Source organism: Corvus cornix, chromosome 2 (genome assembly GCF_000738735.6).
Source record: "Corvus cornix cornix isolate S_Up_H32 chromosome 2, ASM73873v5, whole genome shotgun sequence".
Lineage (NCBI taxonomy): Eukaryota > Metazoa > Chordata > Aves > Passeriformes > Corvidae > Corvus > Corvus cornix.
This window is the reverse complement of record NC_046333.1, coordinates 25,525,357-25,547,218: the sequence shown is the minus strand read 5'-3', so window position 1 is coordinate 25,547,218 and position 21,862 is coordinate 25,525,357. Positions and strand designations below refer to the sequence as shown.

Sequence of the window (21,862 nt, the reverse complement as noted above, 5' to 3'; positions counted from 1 at the left end):
AACTGGTGCGGCCTCAAATCCTATGTTCGGTTTTGGGTCCCTCACTACGAGAAAGACATTGAGGTGCTGAAGCGCATCCAGAGAAGGGCAATGAAGCTGGTGAAAGATCTGGAGCACGAGTCTTATGAGAAGCAGCTGTGGGAGCTTGCATTGCTCAGACTGGAGAAAAGGAGGCTCAGAGATGACCCTTATTGGTCTCTACAACTTCCTGAAAGGAGGCTATAGTGAAGTAGGGGGCCAGTCTCTTCTCCCAGGCAACAAGTGATAGGAAAAGAGAAAAAGACCTCTAAACCCAGGAGGTTTAGATTAGATACTAGGAAACATTTTTTCACAGAAAGGGCAGTCAGCCACTGACCCAGGCTGCCCAGGGAAGTGGTGGAGTCACTATCTGGAGGTATTTAGAAGATGTAGCACTTAGGGGCATGCTTTAGTGGTGGACTTGGCAGTGCTGAGTTACTTGATGATCTGAAAGTTCTTTTCCAACCTAAATGATTCTTTTCTGCTCTAAAAATAGTAGCTATATTTGACAGCTGAGAATGGAAACAAGAAGGCATAAAAATACGATAAAGACAAACAGATTTTGCTCATATAAAATTTAATTACCTGTGAAGACAGCCATCAGAATAACTACAGTAATTTTTCTTGTTTGCAATAGTGTAGTATCCAGAGACTCCAAATTGGATGCTACATATACTTTGTGAAGGATACTATTTTTTTATTTTATCAGTAATAAGGACTTGTCATGGAAAGCTGTCAACATCCAAAACAAGCTGTATTAAGGCACTTTTAACTTTTGATCTTAGGATTAGGAACAGCGCCATTTACAATGAAAATATGCATACGTCTAACCATTTACAGCACTCATCTTTTTTGTCTCCACATTTATCAGCATTAATACTTGCATGGAAAAAAGAATTTTAGGTGTATTTGTCTACTGACAATGTCATTTTCATCTTATCTGTAGTGAACAAATACAAAAATAAAATATAATAGTAATTTCAACAGCTTGTGCTGCAGCAGTGCAAACAGGTAGATTTTTAGACTTTTTATTTGATACATAGGGAAGCACATACAGAAACAACTCATGTCTGTTTGGTTGTGTGAGAAATGTGCAAATATTATCTCATTATCACAGCAAAATCTCCCATTCATTACAGTATTGGCTTGGCAGAACAACAATGGCTTTAGTTCTAACACTGACAATTTCCATTCACCACCCATTAGGTGCTAATGCACTACAGGGATGACACAAGAAATAAATCCATTCAATTGAATGAAATGTTTGAAATAGGATGTTTCAAGATTATAATTTCTGTGCCTCTGCAGCATTAAGCAATGCCCATAACGCTCTTTTGAGTACTTTAATGCTGTCCACATTGCAGATGTAGTTCATCTACCAAGCTGTTACACAGCATGCAAGTCAGAGAAAAGTGGTCCAAAGTTTTATTTCACTTGAGTATTACCAGTGAGTCTGGAGTCAAAATCTGGCACTTCTACATAATGCTTTTTAAATAGTGGCAACGTTGTAAATGATACCCTGGAGAAGGTAATTATTCTTTAATCAATCTACAAAAATATTTAAGTAGTGCCAAAAAAGCCCCAAAGTGTTTTATCACAGAGGACACTAGAATAAAAGTAACTTCAAATATATTTATCAGGGAAATCTAGTACTGCAAAATTCATTCAAAGCAAAGCAAGGCATTTTTACTGAATACGCATATATATATGTATATATATATATAAATATATACTGAAAATAACTCTGACTAGACACTCACATCGATGGTTGCATTGATTAGCAAATGTAAACATTAGCAAATGTAAAGCCAATCTACAAGAAGCATATGAAGTATGATTTAGGGAACTACAGGTCTGTCAGCCTGACCTCGGTTCCAATCAACGTTATGGAAGAGATCACCCTGAGTGCCATTACATGGCACATGAAGGACAATCAGGGGATCAAGCCCAGCCAACATGCATTATGAAAGGCAAGTCCTGCTTGACCAATCTCATCTTCTTCTATGACCAAGTGACCCACTTAGTAGATGAGGGAAAGGCTGTGCATATACTCTTGCTAGACTTCAGTAATGCATTTGACAGAGTCTCCCACAGCATCCTCTTAGAAAAACTGGCTGCTCGCGGCTTGGATGGGTGGACTCTTCGGCAGGCAGAAACCTGGCTGGATGGCCAGGCCCAGAGACTTGTGGTGAATGGAACTAAATCCACCTGGTGGTGGGTCACTAGCAGTGTTCCCCGGGGCTCAGTTTTGGGGTTGGTCCCTGTTTGATATCTTTATTAGTGATCCAGACCTGGGGATTCAAGGCACCCTCAGTAAATTTACAGAAGACATTTAGTTGGGTGGGAGTATTGATCTGCTCAAGAGTAGGAAGGCTTTGCAGAGAAACCTGGACAGGCTTGATCGATGTGCTGAGGACAACAGCATGAGGACAAAGGGGAAGTGCAGGGTCCTGCACTCGGGTCCCAGCAACCCCATGCAGCCCTACAAGCTTGGGGAGGAGAGGCTCAAGAGCTGTTCAGCAGAAGGGGACCTGGGGGTGCTGGTTAACAGTTGGCTCAATATGAGCCAGCAGTGTGCCCAGGTGGCCAAGAAGATCCATGGCATCCTGGCCTCTGTGAAGAACAGTGCAGCCAGCAGCACCAGGGCAGTGATCACCCTCGTGTACTCGGCACTGGTGAGGCCACACCTTGAGTGTGCTCCTTTCTGGGCCTTTCACTCTAGAAAGGACATTGAGGTGCTGGAGCGTGTCCAAGGAAGAGCAACAAGGCTTGTGAAAGGTCTGGAAAACATGTTTTATGAGGAATGGCTGAGGGGGCTGGGGTTGTTTATGCTCCAGAAGAGCAGGCTCAGGAGGGACCTCATTGCTCTCTACAACTACCTGAAAGGAGGCTGTAGTGAGGTGGGGACTGGTCTCTTCTGCTGTGCCTGCAGTGAGCGGACCAGAGGAAAGGGCCTTAAGCTGAGACAGGGAGATTCAGACAAGATACTAGGAAAAAAATTAGCATTAGGGTGGTCAGGGTAGGCATTCAGATAAGTTGTCCAGGGTGGAGTCACCATCCCTGGAGACATCTAAGAGGTGTCTGGATCTGGGTGATGTGGTTCAGGGGTTTATCAGTTACAGTGGCAGTTCTGGGTTGACAACTGGACTTCATGATTTTAAGGGTCTCTTTCAACCTTGATAGTTCTATGACTTTCCAGCAGTTTAATGGATACCTGTTTTTGAAGTCCTAAACTAGAGCCTGAACACATTTTTTATAGCTTTCACTATAACATAATAAGTAATAAATTATTACTTTTGGCCTGATCACATGTCACTTCTCTAAAGAGTTTGCAATCTAACTGATTAGCCAAAACCAATACTGAATACAGAAACAATACTGTGCTGAATACAAAGAGAAATTCTGGCAGCAGGACCTTGTCAGAACAAAGGAAGTCATTATTTCAAATGTGTTCTAGCATCATCCTTTACTTCACCTTTTTTTTTATAAATTATAATCTACGGAGAAAATTTAATGAGAGTTATCTGAAGTAATCAAACTAAGCAGTGTTGAAACCTTAGTTAGAGTTCTATCAGCATACCCAAAAATGCCACGCTTGTTAAGGTTTATTAGATTTCCAGAGGTTCAACAGCACATAAAAATCCGCTGTCTTGCTAACATAAGATTTTCCATGACATAAAATTGAAACCTCTTCCATCAAGTTACAACCCTTTTACTTGTTATTTACATAAATAAAGGGAGCATAATGTGTTGAAAGGCTCTATCCTAATTTGATGAACTTATAGAATGACTTCTGAAAGCTTCTATGAGTTTAGAAAGTGAGATTCAGGTGAGATTTTGGGGTACACTAAATGTATTTGTTCTGCCACCAGTTGCTTAAATCTTTCCCCTTTCTTTTCAGTTACCCAGGTTATCCTTCTCCTAGTACTCAGCATGATTCTGAAATCTGATCTGCTAGTAATAAACATCTTGATTCCATTTCCAAGATTATACCCTTATTTAAAGGTCATCTAAATTAAAAACTCATTAAAAGAAATGTCTTCCTTAGTCTTCAAACTCTCTCCCCTACCCGCTCTAGGCAGCCATTTTTGGTTTTTTTTAGTAATAAAGGGCATATTTTTTCTATCTCCTTTCTAGTCTTTCTCTAATTAATGACAGAGGCAGATCAACACGGGAAAATGAAGCTGCAACTCATTCAGGCTTGGTTTCTTTAGCACACAAGCAATGGTAACAAAGACAAAAAGACAGAATTTACAGTCAGGTAGCAGAAAGAAGAAATGCCCTTGCAATTTGAATATGTACTCTATTTACAGAGTAAAGAAAGCCACTAAATAAAACCAAGATCCAGTTGGAGGATGTTGTACCAATGACTGCATAACTAATCATTAGAAATTATAACACACATTCCACAGAGGCCAATATTAAATTGAGTTACTGTCATGTTAGTATGGTCTTCTGGTCTATTCAATCAAATTTTGGCTGCTTAAAACCCAGAGGGATAAGTTCTGTTCTTAGTTATATGGCTGTCCGCAATGGAAATTGTCAAGAATACAGGCCAAGAAGTGTTTAAAGTGCAGTATACGTTTAAAGAAATGTTCACTTTAATTCAGATTTTGTTATTTTTCCATATGAGAGCTATACAGTGAAAAAGATGACATCTCTATACATCACATGCTCAATTTTTTATTATGATGGAGATTAAGAATACAATGTTTTTCAAAGATGATGCTTTATAAGCTTGTAAAAAACCCACTTATTCAAACCATACCCAAAACCAAGACAACTGTGTAACAGTCCTCATAGCTGGCCTCCAAAATCACCAGAAGCAATAACCTCTAAAAAAGACGATTTTCTTTTGGTATTCAGTCAACTCATGACTCTCAGCAAGCGGAGAGGCAACAAGATACAGTCAAGACACCTGAGCAGTATTTAAGTTCCAAGATTGATATTCCACACAACTTACTGCTCAGGGATTCTATCATGTCATGTATGTCCTAGAGGCAGTATGCAACGGCTACCAGTTTCACCTATACTCAATAATTGCTAAAAGACATGCCATGAAAGCCCTGAATAGATAGCACTGAAAGCACCTTAAATAGATAAGCTTTAAACAGAATGATCTTGGGAAAATGTGATGCAGAAACAAAAACTAATAGCTTCTTACCCTCATCATTCCCTCAGTAAATTAACAGTTAAATTAAGCACAAAAATGAAATAATGAAAATAATTTATACCAATTTTCTAGGTTTTTCTAGAGTCAGTTCAATATTTTCAGAAGATTAAGTGTTTGCTACAGCAAACACAAACTAAAACATAGTAATTAGAAGCAGAGAAGTGTCTGATGAACAATCATTTTATACAAACAATATTAACCACATTATTCTGTCTATGGAATCTGGGAAAAAATATACTTCAAAATTGCGTAAATGTTAAATGCAAAACATTTCTTGCAGATTTTTAATCCAAACGAAACCAGCCTATTACAGTATTTGTTGGAGCCTGGTTGTAATTAAATACAGGAAGGATACTAAAACTTCCAAGAGATTTTTTTAAGCCACAACAGAAGAAAAGGCACAATTGCGTAATTGGAACCAAATCCAAACCCCACTTCCTTCTTATTTACCAGTATCATCTAAAGGACACTATTTAGATGCTGAAAGGTCTGGAGCTGACAACTGTGAATCATCTAAAAGTCAAAAATTTCAAAGGAATCATATGACATGGGTTAAAAGTTTATAGATGAGAGATAAAAAAGTTTCTGCTCACTGCAAAACCACATCCTAAGAGTTACCATATTGCTTGTTCAAAAAAATCCTAGAATCCTATTTTGTTGTGGGGAAAGAAATCTTCTTTGGTAGTAGTAAGTGTTTAAAACACAAAAAAATATTTCTTCAGAGAACAGGATCTCACTTATAATTTGGTTCTACACATATCACAAATACGAAACTAACTTGCCAGTCAGTGGGTTAGTTCTTTAAAAAGCTTCAGATCAGTTTTGTTGGCAGTTGAATTCATTTCAATGCTCTTTGTTATTTGCATGTCTGTGCAGGAAATTAGTATCAAAAGCATTCTCCAGCCCTCCCCTCTGCAAAAAAAAATTTAAATCCTCTACAAGGCATGCAGAAATGTGATAGTACGGACACAGATGGACGTTAAAATGCTGGGCTTTCTGCTATAAAACAAACCAAGCAGTTTTCAAGATTTTCTAATCACCTGAGTGACTTAACCCCTGGGGTTTTCATTCCTTTCTGACATAGTCAAAGTCATCAGCACTGAACAATGAAGACGTGTATTGGCCAGGTTTGCAATTTTCAGTTCAGAGGAAGGGATGGACAAAAGGTCCAAGCACACTGCTGTATTAGCTCAGTGCATGAAATGCTGGCAAAACCAAGAAGTTTCATACAAGACCCTGCTGTCGCAACACTATAAATAGGATGGTTCAGCACACATAGAAGATTCCTTTTTTTCTCATGAAAAATGACTACACTTCAGTGAATCTCAAGCTGAAGGAAAAGTTTTCACGATGTCTCTGTTTGACCTCTAGATCCTACCATTAATCAACAGCAACAAGAACCTAATAAACTGAAAGTCTAAAACTTTAGGTTCCTTATTTTTTTGGCAGCATCCATGAGAAACTTCAAAAGGTCTTCTTTTTGAACATTCATCACATGAGGAAAAGCTAGCTTTAGATATTTAGTTGGGACATAAAACCAAAATCTCTTTGGAAACATGTATCTTTAAAGACCCTGATCATATCACAGTAATTGTCTAAACTCGTTTAAAAAAACTCACTACCATCAGAAGTATTGCAAGAATAATTTATTTATTTACATTAATTTTCAGCTTTGTACTACTGTTTCTTAGTAGAGACACTGATCCTTAAAAACTTAAAAGTAACCACCAGTTTTACAAAAGGAAAGAAAATGAACCAACAAACTACATGTTCTGTCTGAGACAGACTCAGCTGCAACTTAGGTTTTTCTTCATTCATTTTAACACATCTTTGTAATGGGATTGATCACATGCTTTTATTTTTTGTACTTTAGAACCTCATCCATAAACACTTCTTCCAATTTAATAGATGTTCTCATTACAGTCTTGGGCCAACACCCTAAAATTAATTTGGACTGAGGCAATCAGATTATCTAAACCCCTAAAAGAGCTCTTTTCTGAATAACATCTTTTACCCATACTCTGTTCCAATATACCAACTTATTTGAATTTCATTTACCCCACAATGAAGTAAATAAAAACATTTATTTTTCAATGAGAGTGTGCATTTATGGAATTACGTCTTAATAACTTTTAGATAACTGTACTTTGATAACAAGCAGGGAAGCGGTTTATGTTTAAAAAAACCCGAAAAACTACTGAGCTTTTCCTTGACCATTTAGCACTGCTTCAACGAATCATGTAGAAGACAAACACCAAGTCACATGCTTTGTTCACTAACATCTATCCAAGTCTTCAATCTCTTTCTTGTTTATGCCAGTGAGCGGCCTAAAGGATGATGATGTGGAAGTTCAGATGGAAATTTTGCAATATAAGAACAGTTCTGTGCATAGACAAATCTACCCTAATTAAGGAAAAAGATTATGAAGGCAAATGAGGTAACAAAACAGGCTGAAATAAGAGAGCTACAGAAACACCTAACTTCAACTCTTCTTGCTTTCAGCATTTGATAAAATACCTAATAATAATCAAGAAAACTACATTTAAAAAAAAGCCAAAAACCAGTGGAACAAGGAGTTAAACACCCCCCTTCCTCCCCCCAGATTACTCTGGAAATTAATAAAAATTTTCAGAAGTATTTTTAATAAAATTAGAAATTAAAAGATCAAGGAGCAGTTGCCATAATATATAACACTACAATACCTTAAACATAAAACCCCACTACATCCATATATATATAAAATACTTAATAAGCATTTAATACACATTTAAAATATTTTTCTAAACTGCTTTTTTTCTAAATATTATTCCAATACAGATACATTTATGAATATATTTAAGTATAATTAATTTCAGTTCTTACAAACACTTGTTCTGAAACAAATGAAAAGTTCTTTATTTATTTAAGCAAGAATTTCCCCTCCTTTCTGATTTCAGTAGTTATTCAGACAAAAGCAGTAGGCACTAAAACAAGAGCAACCTCAATCATTAGTCTCAATCATTGTTATAATACAAGAGTATAGGTGTCCAACCTCTTGCTCACACCTGGGCCAACTTTTAGCACAATGGGCACTGTCATTTCTCAACTGTACTGACAGGTATAATGTGAAGAAAAATACAATTGAATAAAGATGAAAACAATGGAGCACTGTAGTCACTTTAATTAGGACTGCATACAATTTTTACGTACATTTTAAAACATAAACAAAAATTCCTCTGTATCATATACCCAGTTGATATCAGCAAGTACCTACATCAGCAAGACAACATACCATCTGATCATATGCACCTCATACCGATGTCACTTGCTTTTTAGAAATTATAAATCATTGCACCAGTGATGTTTAAATATTCAAAGAAGAGTTAAAATTCTCATTGTTTGTAGTATATGGTATATCTTTCATGATCAAAACAACTTTGCCTTTAACGTCTAGGAAAAATGCTGCATCTTCTAATCTACCTCATTCTTTAACTCCCAGAGCCACAAGGCAGCTCCCCCCAGATTACATTACTTTGAAACTTGGGTGATACTTTATTACTCTGGGTGATTTTGCACAAGTTATTCAGTTGCTCTAAAAGTAACATTACCCAGCGCCAAAGCCTTCCTTTCAACATTGGTTTCACCACTTTAGGCTTGTCTGTCTCAAATTACTCACTACAACTGTTACAATCTCAGAGATATTATAAACCTCGATTAACCCGTGCTTTGAAAGAGCATGGTAGTCCTTTGTAAAAAGCGAAAACCAAACTTAGTGCAGTAGTAACAATAACCATGTCATATAAAATGGTCACTACCAGGGTGGCAGGTTAAGAGAATGATCACTAATGTCATTACTGTCATTATTGTTGTCATTAGTTATATTAACTAATGCACATTAGTTTATAACCAAATAGTATTAGGTTCAAACATCTACACAACAAAAAGCAATTTTTTTACAACTCTTACCTGAGTTGACAAGAGATTGCAGTCAATGTGTAGTCCTTTTCCCGTCTTATACCTCTGAAGTAAACCAGCCATAATTGCTCCATATGTGTACAACCCAGTAGCAAGGTCTGTCATTGCTACTCCTGGTCTAACTGGCTCACCATCCTAAGGAAAAAGAAAACACCCCAAAATGAAACAAGACAAAACAATAAACAAAGAAAAAATTAAAAGCAGGAAAACAAGCAGAGACAATATGATTGTGCAGGGCTGGGATCTTATTGGCTTGACAGAGACATGGTGGAATGACTCCTGTGACTGGAGTGTTGGAATGGAGGTGTATAGGCTCTTTAGGAAGGACAGGCAGAGGAGACCAGGAGGCAGTGTTTCCCTCTATGTCAGTGACCAGCTGGAGCACATACAGTTTCACTGGGGATGGATGAAGGGCTGAATGAGAGCACGGAGAGGGCAATTGCAGGTAACGTTTCAATCCTGCTGCACGTGCCCATCCAGGGAGATGGAGTGGATGGGGCCCTCTATAGACAGATTGCAGTGGCCTCGCATTCACAAGCCCTGGTCCTCATGGGGGGCTTCAACCATCCCAATATCTGTTGGAGAGGCAACAACATAGAACCACACGCTGTAGGAAAAGATCAGGTTTAAGACCATCTAAGGAACCTGAAGGTGCATAGTCCATTGGACCTGATGACATACATCTGCAGGACCCAAGGGATTTGGCAGTGGGAATGGCTAAGCCACTATCCACCTTATTTGAGAAGTCATGGTAGTCCAAAGAAGTTCCCACTGACTGGAAAAAGGGAAACATAACCCCCATATTTTAAAAGGGTAAAAAAGAAGACCCAGGGAACTATGGGCCCACCAGTCTCCTGGTCTCCTCTTCCTATCCAGCAGGATTATGGAGCAGATTCTCCTGGAAGCTATGCACATGGAGGCACATGGAAAATAAGCAGGTGATTTGTGACAGCCAACATGGCTTCACTATGGGCAAATTGTGCCTGACAAATTTAGTGGTCTTCTATGATGGGGTTACAGCAGTAGCAGATCTGGGAAGAGTGACTGATGCCATCTACTTGGACTTGTGCAAAGCATTTCACACTGTCCCACATGACATGCTTGTCTCTAAACCGGCCACTTGGTAGATAAGGAATTGGTTGGATGGTTGCACTCAATTGCAGTTAGTGCAAGAAATCAGTATCTTTGAGTGAACTGATGTATGAAAACCACCACTAAAAAACAGATATTCTTGCAGCATGTACACAACACTGCCACTTTGTGATGTCACATACTGCAAATCATGAAGGATTTATTATGCAACTTTTTGTCCCTAATAACATAATGCTTCAACTCACCAGTGCAAAAAGAAAAGAGGTAATATTAGAGACAGGAGAAGCTAGCGAAGACTGAATTTTATTATGTCTAGAAGCCAAAGGCCTAAACAACTTCCACAGTATGCTGACACAGGTGCCTATCTGTTTAAAATGCAGAACCATATTGCTTCATTCTTCTCACTTCCTTTTTCTCCCTCCTCTTCAGTCCCTCCCCGAGCCAAAGTTCAGTTTTATATTTTCCAATATACACATTCCAGGCTTCTAATAAGAAAACAAAAACTTTTTGTTTACACATGTAAATATTACACATGCAAATACATGCAAATTCATGACCTTTTAACTGAAGTCACTGAAAAGTTGTTTGTTCAAATATCCTTTCTCTGTATGTCATCCCTTTTCTGGCATCAAGGGAAGAATCTTCATTTTACATCATGTGTTTCAGAACTTCTGTAATCATTGGCATGATATACGTCCCCTCTGAAATCAATGGCAAAATGAACTTATAATTTCAGCCCAGCTAGGCTTTTATCATAGGATCTTTGAAGTGCTTCTTCTGAAATATTCTCCCATTTCCTACTCTGAAAAGTTGGAGGTCAGGTGATCAGATTGTCACAGCAGTTCCTTATTTTGAAGTCTTATTCTTTGTTGATTCTTTTTTTTTTTTAAGTTTTCAAGTTTTGAAGAAAAATAGCAGTGCAAAGCTAATGAGACTGCTCCAGAGCTCTGGCACCCAAGTAAGCCTACCATAGGACAAGTTAAAATCAGTATAATTGATAAATAATAACTGTTTGTCAAGTTACCATAAATGTATTTGAACTAATGCAGCATAAATTCAATAAAATTGAATTTACAGAATTATTTTAATTAGCCATGTCTAAACTCCTAAGTATAATTATTGTAATAATAATCTTCTAAATAAGATGCAAGAATTGTTTACTAATAATTATTAAAAAAAAGTGTCTTGGCTTCATGTAAGAAAATTAATCTTCACCATCATTTTTCTTTTGCACTCCAACAGGATTTACGTAAGTCTGATATCAAGTCATATATAAGTTATATTTTTCTTTAAACTTTTTTATTTTATTATCAATTACATTACTAGAGCAATTCTGAAATAAAAGACAGTAGGACAATATTTTCTACATAAGATGGAAAGGGCTGCTATTTTATTCATATCATGCAATTGACTAAAAATTATAAAATCTGTATAAAATATAACAAAGTTTAAAAAAAAATTCTTAGCTACTCTCTTTCAAACTGCACTAAGGATTAGTCTTTGACTATCTATAGCCTAGATATCTATAGGATGATATATAAACTACAAAATATTAAGGTGAAGACTGCTTTAGGAAGTACTACTTTTTTGAAGAATCTCTTATTTCTTCCTTCTCCAGACTCTACACTAAGCTACTTCAGCCTCCCTATAGAAAACGCAGCTCGAAGGTTTCAGCTATTTACAACTCTCATTGTACCCAGCTCTGGGGAAAACCAGGAAATTTCATTCTTCACTTTTATATGCACAGGCCTACTGAGAAAACTAATTAGCCCACGAGAATGGTTTTGCTCCTCAGAGCTACCACAGAGAAATAAAAGAAAAAACAAAACAAACAAAAAAAACCCACAAACAAAACCAAAAGCAAACCACTCTCCCCCAGACACAAAAAAACTCAACCAAAAACAAAAAGAAATTAACCCATACTATCTGTTGCAAGCAATCAGTTTGTTGAATTGTTCTTTCTTTATTATAGCCACTTCATTACATTCACTGGGTTGAGAAGAGACCAAAAAGACTTTAGATTTTCCAAACGGATGTGCTGCAACATTCTTAGTTTGAAAACACTTTCCACTGTTTTCAGAGTGTCATTAATTTCACCCTTGAAGGAGAACACTACATTTCGAAGATGGAGAAATTGGGATTATTTTAATAAGTGATTACATATGAATTCCAGAACCTTCCTCATCAAGTACTAAACTACCTAATGTTTAAAAGCAAGCACTTCCTTTGCCTCAGTAAAAAGTTCACCTTTATTTCTAAAAAAACTTCCACAATTTCCCCTTACAGAACACTCCTACAAACTACTAGCACTATACTGCTGTGCTATTTTTAACATGTTGGCTTTGCTTTATCCTAAAACTCCATAATCTATAATTCTGAACCAGTCCACACAATTTCTAGCCTTCCTTGGTCTTTCTATCAAGACTCATGACTAGCTGCCATGCCTCACCATTTAATCAGCTTCAATCCGCTCCTGTGCAATAAACCAGTCTTTCTGTGGCAGGATGCACAGGTGTAAGTACTGTGAAATGGATTAATTCAGGCTTTTGTCACTATCCTGCAGAACAAGGGACATGAAGCTGCTTTACATGAAGGATAAAGCTAAACACACACAGAAGTACCTTCCTTTAGACAGAGCTTCTGACAGCACAGCAGTACTTTTGTGTAGCTAACATTATACTAGTTACCTGGGCAAAGTAAAGATCTATACAGTATCTTTTATTCAATCAAATTATTTCAAAAGTGACAAACACCACCACCCCTGCCAGACAAAAATGATATTATTGTTCTGGTAGGAAGATCAAATGCAGCCATAGCCAGGGAGAACATGCCTTAAGCAAACAAAGCTGCCATCCAGTCCCAGGGGCTGGCTTGAGCCCTAAATTAGGTGCAGGATCAGGACCTGCCTTTTCCTCATTTGAAAGGATAAAGATTCATACCAGTAGAGCAGACCTTTTGTTCTTAAATCACTGTGCTTTGCTATTGCTCAATCTTATACTTCACACTTTTATTCCTAATTTTTGCTGTTTGCCAAATTCCTTAAGATTCGACGACTTATTCTGGCCCGGATATAGCCAAAACATGTTTTAGAAGATTCTTTGCCTGGGTCTTTTTTTTTTGCCCTTTGACATAATTTCTCTTCCCAAACTTACATCAATAATACAAAATTCATCCCTTTAAAATGAAAATTGTTTTGAAATAACATGCTTAATAAAACCATTCTAAGTCCAGTAGTCTTTACAGATGTGAAATAATTGCTGAAGCTAATATGAACCAGCAATGGCTGGTATTTTTCAATAGCTCTAAACTATATATACCATGTGTATTCTTTTGTTACAGTTTGTTTTGTTTTAAACCAAAGAATGGCCTCTCTGGATTGCAGATTAAATGCTGTCTCATATTCAGTAAAACAAAATGGTTTTTCCGCAAGAAAGAATACACCACCATAAAGGTACTTCAAATACTGAAGACCACATGTAATAATCCACTAGGAGATGGAAGGGGATTTGTAACTAAACTGGGGTTTATTTAACTAATTTCAAGTTATTGCCTTGATGAGTCAGAAATTTTCATCAAAGGGATATTCATCTGGCACTGATATATCTGAATATATTAAGTAAGAACTTTCTGTTCATCAAATATGAAAGTTGAAAGTGATGTTTAACCAGGAAATATCTATAAATTAAGTCATCCAGGACAATAAACGTGTCATCAGTGCAAACTTTGTCCTTTAGCATATTTTAATTTATGTAAAGAAAACCTGAATGTGTCCTGAAGCAACTACTTTAATTCAAAATGGGTTTGTGTTAGCAATTTACACAAAACAGATTACCCTCATAAACACATTAGAATTTCAAATTTCACAGGTGTGATACACTTCTAATACAGAAGTAATCAAGTACATGTGTAAGAGCTTGAATTCCATGCAGGTTTCTTTACACAAAAAGATGATTTAAAGACACTATTCTACTGTGTTTGGGTTTGTACAATCAGCAAAAACAACACTAGCACAAATGCAGTTGTTTGTGCCAATAATTTTGCAATATTGCAGAAGTTGTAGCTTGATTTCAAGGTTCAGACTATCACTCAGAAGCATTTCAAAGTTATTACCATTAAGTGATACCAGGAAAAAAGAAAGTAAAAAGAAAGCTGTTCTTTTTTTTTTTTTTATAGGCAGAAATATATACTGCTTTTGGATCTATACATTTTTGAGTATGTCAGATACAGGACAAAATTTCACCCTATTATTAAAATGCTTTCTAAGGAGCTGTAAATATGTATGCCTCGATATAAATATGTATACCTCAACATTAAGCACCTCAGTCAGGTATGTTGATGCTTTGTTGCTGCTGCACAGATTCATTATAATTTGTCTGCTGCATCAGCTGATGCCTCTAAGATCATCCTGCAAGAACATTCAATGGTTTGTTTACCAAAGGGACGTTTCCAAAGAGTACTGTTGCACTGATGTTATGCTGATTTATCTATAGCTACTGCAATTAAATATAAAACCAACACCACCTGTTATAACTTTTTCTTTTTTTTTTTTTTTCATTTCCAGTTCATAAGAGTGGCCTTTTTTATTTTATTCTAAAAAATAAATCAGACCCTAGTCTACCCATTCAAATTATTACTTTTAGCACATTAATTCCATGTTATCTGGTCAATAAATAATTTAAGCTTTATTTTAAAAAAACCAGCATGAAAGAGTAAGATTCTTTTTTCTTTAGCCACTTTTCTACATGTTGACTGAAACAAGGTTTTCTACTTTTGTTCAGACTTAGTTTTGTGAAATTTTAAACACAATTCAGTCACACAAACATAAATGTAAGAAAAACATGGAAGATTTTACTATTAATAATACTTTGCTATTTTAAAGTAACTTTCAAACAAGCATACTATATGATTTTACAGCCACTTGGGTAAGTTTTCACTACAACAACAAAAAGCACATTTGTTTCTTTGGAGTCATTGACTACTTAAGTCTTTGAAACAAAACTGTCCCTCTATACATCAAAAAATGGTTTTGAGAAACTGAGGAAATACTACATAAACAACTTCAAATAAAGAAAAATAAGCAAATTTTAGCATGTTTATTTTGATCATGCAAAAGAGTGACTAAGTTTGAATGAATTGTTAGAAGCCCCTACAGACAAAGCTGTTACTGACAATGACTAAATTATTTCTGTGATTACATTGCTTCAAGTCTTGGTAAGGTGATGTGAACATCTGGTTTTCCAGGGTAGATCTTAACACAATCTTTTAATAAAATCCATCTTCATAGCAGCCATTGAGAACTATTACTTTCATAATATAACTTGCATGCAATTATTCACTGTAACTGTTATTTATTCTGGCATTCACATATCACTGAAAAGCTGTACAAGAGTCCCGTGTTTTTCAATTTTTCAATATACTTTCCTTTATTCATGTTGTACTAACATTTGCCCCTTTCTAACAGTCTTTATACCTTTTTAATTTTGTTTGGTATATTTTGAGGTGTGCGTGAAGTTTCTGGCATTGTATTGGAAGTGTTAACCTCCATTCTACATGACAAGACACAATGCAAGATTTACTTAGACTGTAGTTACTATGACCAGTCATTGCTTAGAACATATGTGCATTATGTATTTGAAGGGAAGTGCCTGTACAGACTGCACTCAATTCCATGTCTTCTCATGTTCTGAGATGTGACATACTGTAAGTACGTACCAAAAACAAAAAAGAAATTGACAGTCTCAGGACACTAGGCACAAGATGTTTCTGCTTACTCAGTCAAAAAATGCTTGATTTTGTTTTGTCTCACTAATAAAAAGGACAACTCTGGTAACAATAGCTGCCAGAAGTACAAACTTCTGATGTTTGCCATTGTTTTCAATAGAAAACAAGTCTATTGGCAGAATATCAACCCTACAATAGAGTTGTGTCCAGATCATGTGTGGTTAGCTTTCAGCAACCTACTCAAACATGAATATCTGGCACTAAGTACAGAAACTTTATTAATTCCTTGTTTATCCAGAGCATGCAAGTATCGTACTCGCAAGATCTGCAGCACTGCTTCCAGAGTATCAGGAGCACCACCACAGAACAGTATCTGGCATTTATAATGCATAGAACAGACTTGTAACACTACCTCACTTAAGAAGGGACATTTGGGGACCAGATTCCCTGCATCTGTAGGTGATTCAAGACAGCTTGATTAAATGCTTATTTGACCAGCATTTTTCTGAGGTGAAGACACACGTTGTGTACCTCTAGAATCCAGATACTAAACTACTGTTATGCTTCCTGCACTGCCACAACTACCACAGATCTTGGGCATCAGTGGGAATAGCAGCACACAAAGCTTTTCTAGAAATGCATGGCATTTCTCTGCCTATTTGCAGGCAGAATGATTGAAAAACACCCAGCTTTGGTCAGAGTTATCTAGATAGCTTCACAATTCCCTCTTTTAAAAAGGGAATATCAATATCCAAACATCAGTGAGACTTTACACACATAGGTATGGTTCCATCATCCAGCTGTCAAAAATGTGTCTACTACAGCTCTTGAAGTGACTGCAGGTGGCTGTTAACAGGTTAGCATACATTGTCAATTTATTCACTGGAGATTTAGGATCTTTCTTTTTTTCTTTAATTTTCTGTTTCTTGAGCATTTTTATTTACCTGGAGTGAGATACCTGAAGTATATAAGCACTATTATTTTCTTAGATTCCCAGAGATAAGACCTCTTATTGGACTCAGGAGGGTTTGTATAACAGATATGTTAGCATAGGCTGACTTGTTCCATGCAGCAGCCAGTTTTGATATATGGCACAAAGAGTCTATGAAATTTGTAAGTTGTGCACTATACCTCATGCCCTGTGATATGCATGAGACCAGAAACAGCAGCTGCAATGGAGTCATATCCACCTCTCTGAACGACTGGACCAGTCTGACCATAACCTAAAAGAGAAACAGAACAATTAGTAATTCAATCAATGACAAGTACAATATAAACTGTTATTTCTCCTCAGTTTTGGTTAACAAGCTGTCCAGGTTTTCCAGCCAATGAATGCTATTGAATTCTATTTATTCCTGCACATTTTTAAGAGTAAAGCTGGATTTAGACTCTGTGGGTTGAGGATGTGTTTGATCTTAATTCTAGACAGATTTGTACCCTGCTATGTTTCATTCCTTTCAGATAAAATTGCCTTTTTAATTCACTGTGTCAGCTGAGGTTGGACTCAAATGTTATCTCAGAGAATCTATGGTATCTCTACAGTCCTACAATTGCTGTCCAACAGAGCCCATCTTGCCTGTGTTATCTCCACTCTGCCATGAGGATACCTTGAATACCCAAATAATACTAAAATCATGACACTATGGTTTAGACACTTGAGTTGTTCCCCCCTCATTTCTGTTACTTTATTCCACATCTAAACAGAGCTACCTTCAAAACAAAACATTGTTTACAAGAGATGGCAAGGCTTTAGCAAGTATGTACAATCTGTTTGCCAAGAGTTACCACCAATGAAATTCAACATACTGAGAATTTTTACAGAACTACGTAAATACAGTTTTGTTCATTCATAGAATTAACTTAAAATAAACAGCTGTAGCCAGAAGGATGCTGTCTTACTTTTCTTTGCTATAGTCATCATGTTCTTCTAACAACAACCACAAAATTTTCCAATTGAGGAGGTCTTGCACCAGCAGCTGTGGAGGTCACTGGAACCAGTGACCACCATCACAGAGGGTAAAAGTCAACAGGGAAGGAGCAACATATTTGATTGATGGTTTCTATTAGTTCTAACGATGGCAGAGTCCTCAAAATTCAGATTTAAGCACTTGTCCTTCTCAAAGAGGAAGCACATTCTAAGCTATTCTCGTGCTTTCTTTTCAGATATCTCTAAGAGAAATCCCTTGATTACAGGAGCAATTGGGAGATACTTTTCACAGACAAGATTCCTAATTTAACTGTAGTTTTAAAGTAACATTTATGTTTTATTCTTACCTGTGAGGACAGTATTAGAATTACATTATATCAACATATACTGCAAGATAACAATTCCTAGATTCCTAGAATCTCCTAGATTTCTTTTTGTTATTCTCCTGGAATAATCTTCTCTATATACAGACAGTCCTATACTGTCTATATTCAGTAGACATGGCAGTATAAACATTGGCTTTGTGAATTAAAGCGGACAATTAAAAATCATTTTTCATTAAGGTAATCTACCTCAGTTCCTCCACTTGGACTGATGCTGTTAGGTGCATAATTCATAAATTACTCTCAATGTATAGTGCAAAAGAATTATGATCACTGCAAACTGGAGTTAAAGCACATTGTTACTCCAATTGATAATTCATATCAAGCAAAACAATATCCACTTACCACACAGATTTCCTCATTATACCACAAACTATCTCAATTGCCTGATCTTTTTCTGGCAACATGAGATCCACGTTGTGAAAAGCTATGGGGGAACTCAACTTCTACACTCAGTGTCACAGAGAATATCAGAATACTACAGCCAACCCACTGACTTTATCAATGTAGCCTCAAAACAAACCTTTTCCAAGAAAAATGTCAACACTTTTCTTATGATCAAATTTGTGTCACTACTCACAAGAGATGAAAAAATCTACCAGTTTACCCAGCTTTACTCAAAATCTGACAGCAGCTGACTTTGAGGTCCCAAAGAAACTTGTGGCATTTCCTTTCACATTTACACTCTTAAGTTTGCAGCAAAGAACAGTGTATTCAAATATGAGAGGACTAGCAAATAAAATATGCTGGATCCACCCAAAAATGTTCCAAAGAGCTCTAACTAGGCATATACCATTATCTCATTGGAATGAACTGTAGAATTAAAGCCAGTTAAGTGTGTGAGGCCACTTCAAAAACAAAATCTTGCTCAATAAAAAAAGTACTCAAAACAACTTTAATTGAATAGTGAAAAGCATATTGAAATAAGTGAGAAACTACGTACTGGCCTCAATTATTAACAAAGAAAAGACATCTCAACATATCTACTCACACAAATGTTTTCATAAACAGCAAACATCTAAAAGTTAAACATTTCGTATGTAGACAGAATGACTTTACAATGCTTTGCAATGCTCTTCTGGTAAGGACAAGCATCCATCCCTCAAACACTGAACTCAGGAAAGGCGACAAGCAATCAGACCTTCATTTTTCTAGAGGAGTTTCCAAAAAAAAAATTTTTAACTCCTTTTCACACATTATAACAGCCAGGTTTCAAAATAAAAGCTATTATTTAATGGCTTTCTGGTTAAAATTAGAACTTCTATGGAGTGTTTAATTAGTCTTCATAGTTCACAATAGATTAAAAAGAAAAAAATACATAATTCTGCTTTGGATCTGAATTCTAGGTGGACAACGCTAGTGTGGGGACAAAATCTGTTGTCACTGGAAATGGTTTGCCCCAGAAACTATGGATATACAAGATTCCTACAGGAAAAAGTAGAGTTAAGCGAGAAAGAGCTATTGCTAAAAATGAAAGATCTCATAATCCAGACAAAAATCAAAGGCTGAACATTATTATTCTGGTAAACAACACAGGTCAATGGAGCAACCCAGTGCAGATGTTTTAAAAATAACTATGAACATAAACACAAAAAGCTTGAAGAAGAGTCCAAAATTACATTCAGAAAATATTCAGCCTGATACCCAGATTTTACAGTAACTGTAATATATACACATACATACATATGTACATACATATATAAATATATAAAATAACTCCTTAAAGATAAAAATGCCACCTAAAGCTTATGTTTGTCCAAATACCCTGTGTTCGCTCATAATTCAGTATGAAAAGTGTAGATTTGCAATTACACCCTCAAACCTAAATATAGGTTCCCATTAAACAAAATGTAGTTAGTGGTTTAAAGTTCAGATACAATGGAAAATACTTTAGGGTAAAAAGATAATCCCATCTGAATAGAGAGAGAATAGATTTAACAGTGATGGTCTCAGAAGGTAAGATAAGGCAACTGATTACACACACTCCTGCTCCCCTTTAGTGGAGTTTATCACCACAAGCTACAGTCAATATTCAAATAGTCTCTACCAGTAAAGAATTTATTTTAGATCCTTAAGTCCAACGAATGTATTTTTATTTTGGGGAATATATTTCAGAGAGACAAAAGAATTTTAAATTTAATTTAATAAAACTAAGTGTTTTATAAATCATTTCAGCTTGACAGGCAGCTGCCTAGATTCTAAATCTTATGTAAAGCTTTAGATTTGTGTAAAACAGAATCTGCAGGGAACAAAAGAAAGTTGCACCACACTAAACCCTTATTCAACTCCCAAAATCCCCATTCTATACCTTGCAGTAGGAAGACATGGTTTCTTCTGATACCTGTCACAACCTCATGTGTCTAGAATTCAAAATCATTGCAGTATGAGCCGGTGTTCTCTACCGCAAAATGTACAAACTGAGTACAAGACAATAACCCCCAGTTAGGTCTCCAAGTGCTTCCTAAAAATTGTCATTGTCAAACCATTATTTAATCTGCGGAGCAAGCTTTTGAAATTGCCAGAAACAGAGAATAACACAGAATCATAGAATGGGTGGGGTTGGATGGGACCACAGTGGGTCATCTTGTTCAACGTCCCTGCTTAAGCAGGGTCATCCTACAGCATGTGGCACAGGATTGTGTCCAGATGGCTCTTGAATATCTGCAGTGAGGGAGACTCAACACCCTTTCTGGGCAATTTTTTCCAGTGCTTGGTCACCAGCACAGTAAAGAACTTGTTCCTCATATTCAGAGGGAACTGCCTGTGTATCAATTTCTTCCCATTGCCTCTTGTCCTGTTGCTTGGCACCATCAAGAGCCTGGCTCCATCTTCTCGGCACCCCCTTCAGGTGCTTAGAGACATTGATGAAGTCCCCTCTCAGTGGTCTCTTCTCCAGGCTGAACAGGCCCAGCTCTCCCAGCCTGTCCTTGTAAGAGAGAGGTTCCAGTCCTTTAATCACCTCCATAGCCATCCAATGGACCCACTCCAGGAGCTCCATGTCACTCTTTTGCTGAGGAGCCCAGACTGGACACAGCACTCCAGATGTGGCCTCACCAGGGCTGAGTAGAGGGGCAGGATCACCTCCCTCCACCTGCTGGCAATGCTCTTCCTAAAGCACCTGAGGATACCATTGGCCTTCTTGGCCACAAGGGCTCACTGCTGGCTCGTGGACAGCTTGCTGTCCACCAGGACCCACAGGTCCTTCCCCGCAGAGCTGCTTTCCAGCAGTTTGGCCTCCAGCCTGTACTGGTGCAGGGGATTATTCTTCCCCAGGCACAGGGCCCTGCAATTGCCTTTGTTGAACTTCAGGCAGTGCTTTCTGCCCATCTCTCAGTCTTCCAGTTCTTCTCTCCCATCTCTCTCAAGGCCCTTTTGAAGACCATTTTGAAGGCCTCAGGGGTATCAGCCACTCCTCCCAGCTTTGTGTCACCAGTGAACTTGCTGAGGAGGCATCTGCCCCTTCACCCAAGTCACTGATGAACAAGTTAAATGATACTGGGCCAAGTATTGAACTTTGGGGACACCACAAGTGACAGGCCTCCAGCTAGCCCTGTGCCACTGATTACAACCACTAAAGGACTATTTGCTTATTCA

General features: G+C 37.2%; 1 protein-coding gene across 5 annotated transcripts in view; it reads right to left on the bottom strand.

The window, feature by feature from the left end:
• Positions 1-21,862, bottom strand: part of SUGCT (succinyl-CoA:glutarate-CoA transferase) — a 347,805-nt gene that overhangs the window by 290,119 nt on the left and 35,824 nt on the right. For all 5 annotated transcript variants that reach the window (XM_039571094.1, XM_039571099.1, XM_039571108.1 and 2 more), the window contains exons 7-8: positions 17,090-17,181; positions 9,137-9,280 (exon numbers count right to left, since the gene is read on the bottom strand). In XM_039571094.1, the coding sequence (XP_039427028.1) occupies positions 9,137-9,280; positions 17,090-17,181 (236 nt within the window). The remainder of the gene's footprint in view (positions 1-9,136; positions 9,281-17,089; positions 17,182-21,862) is intronic.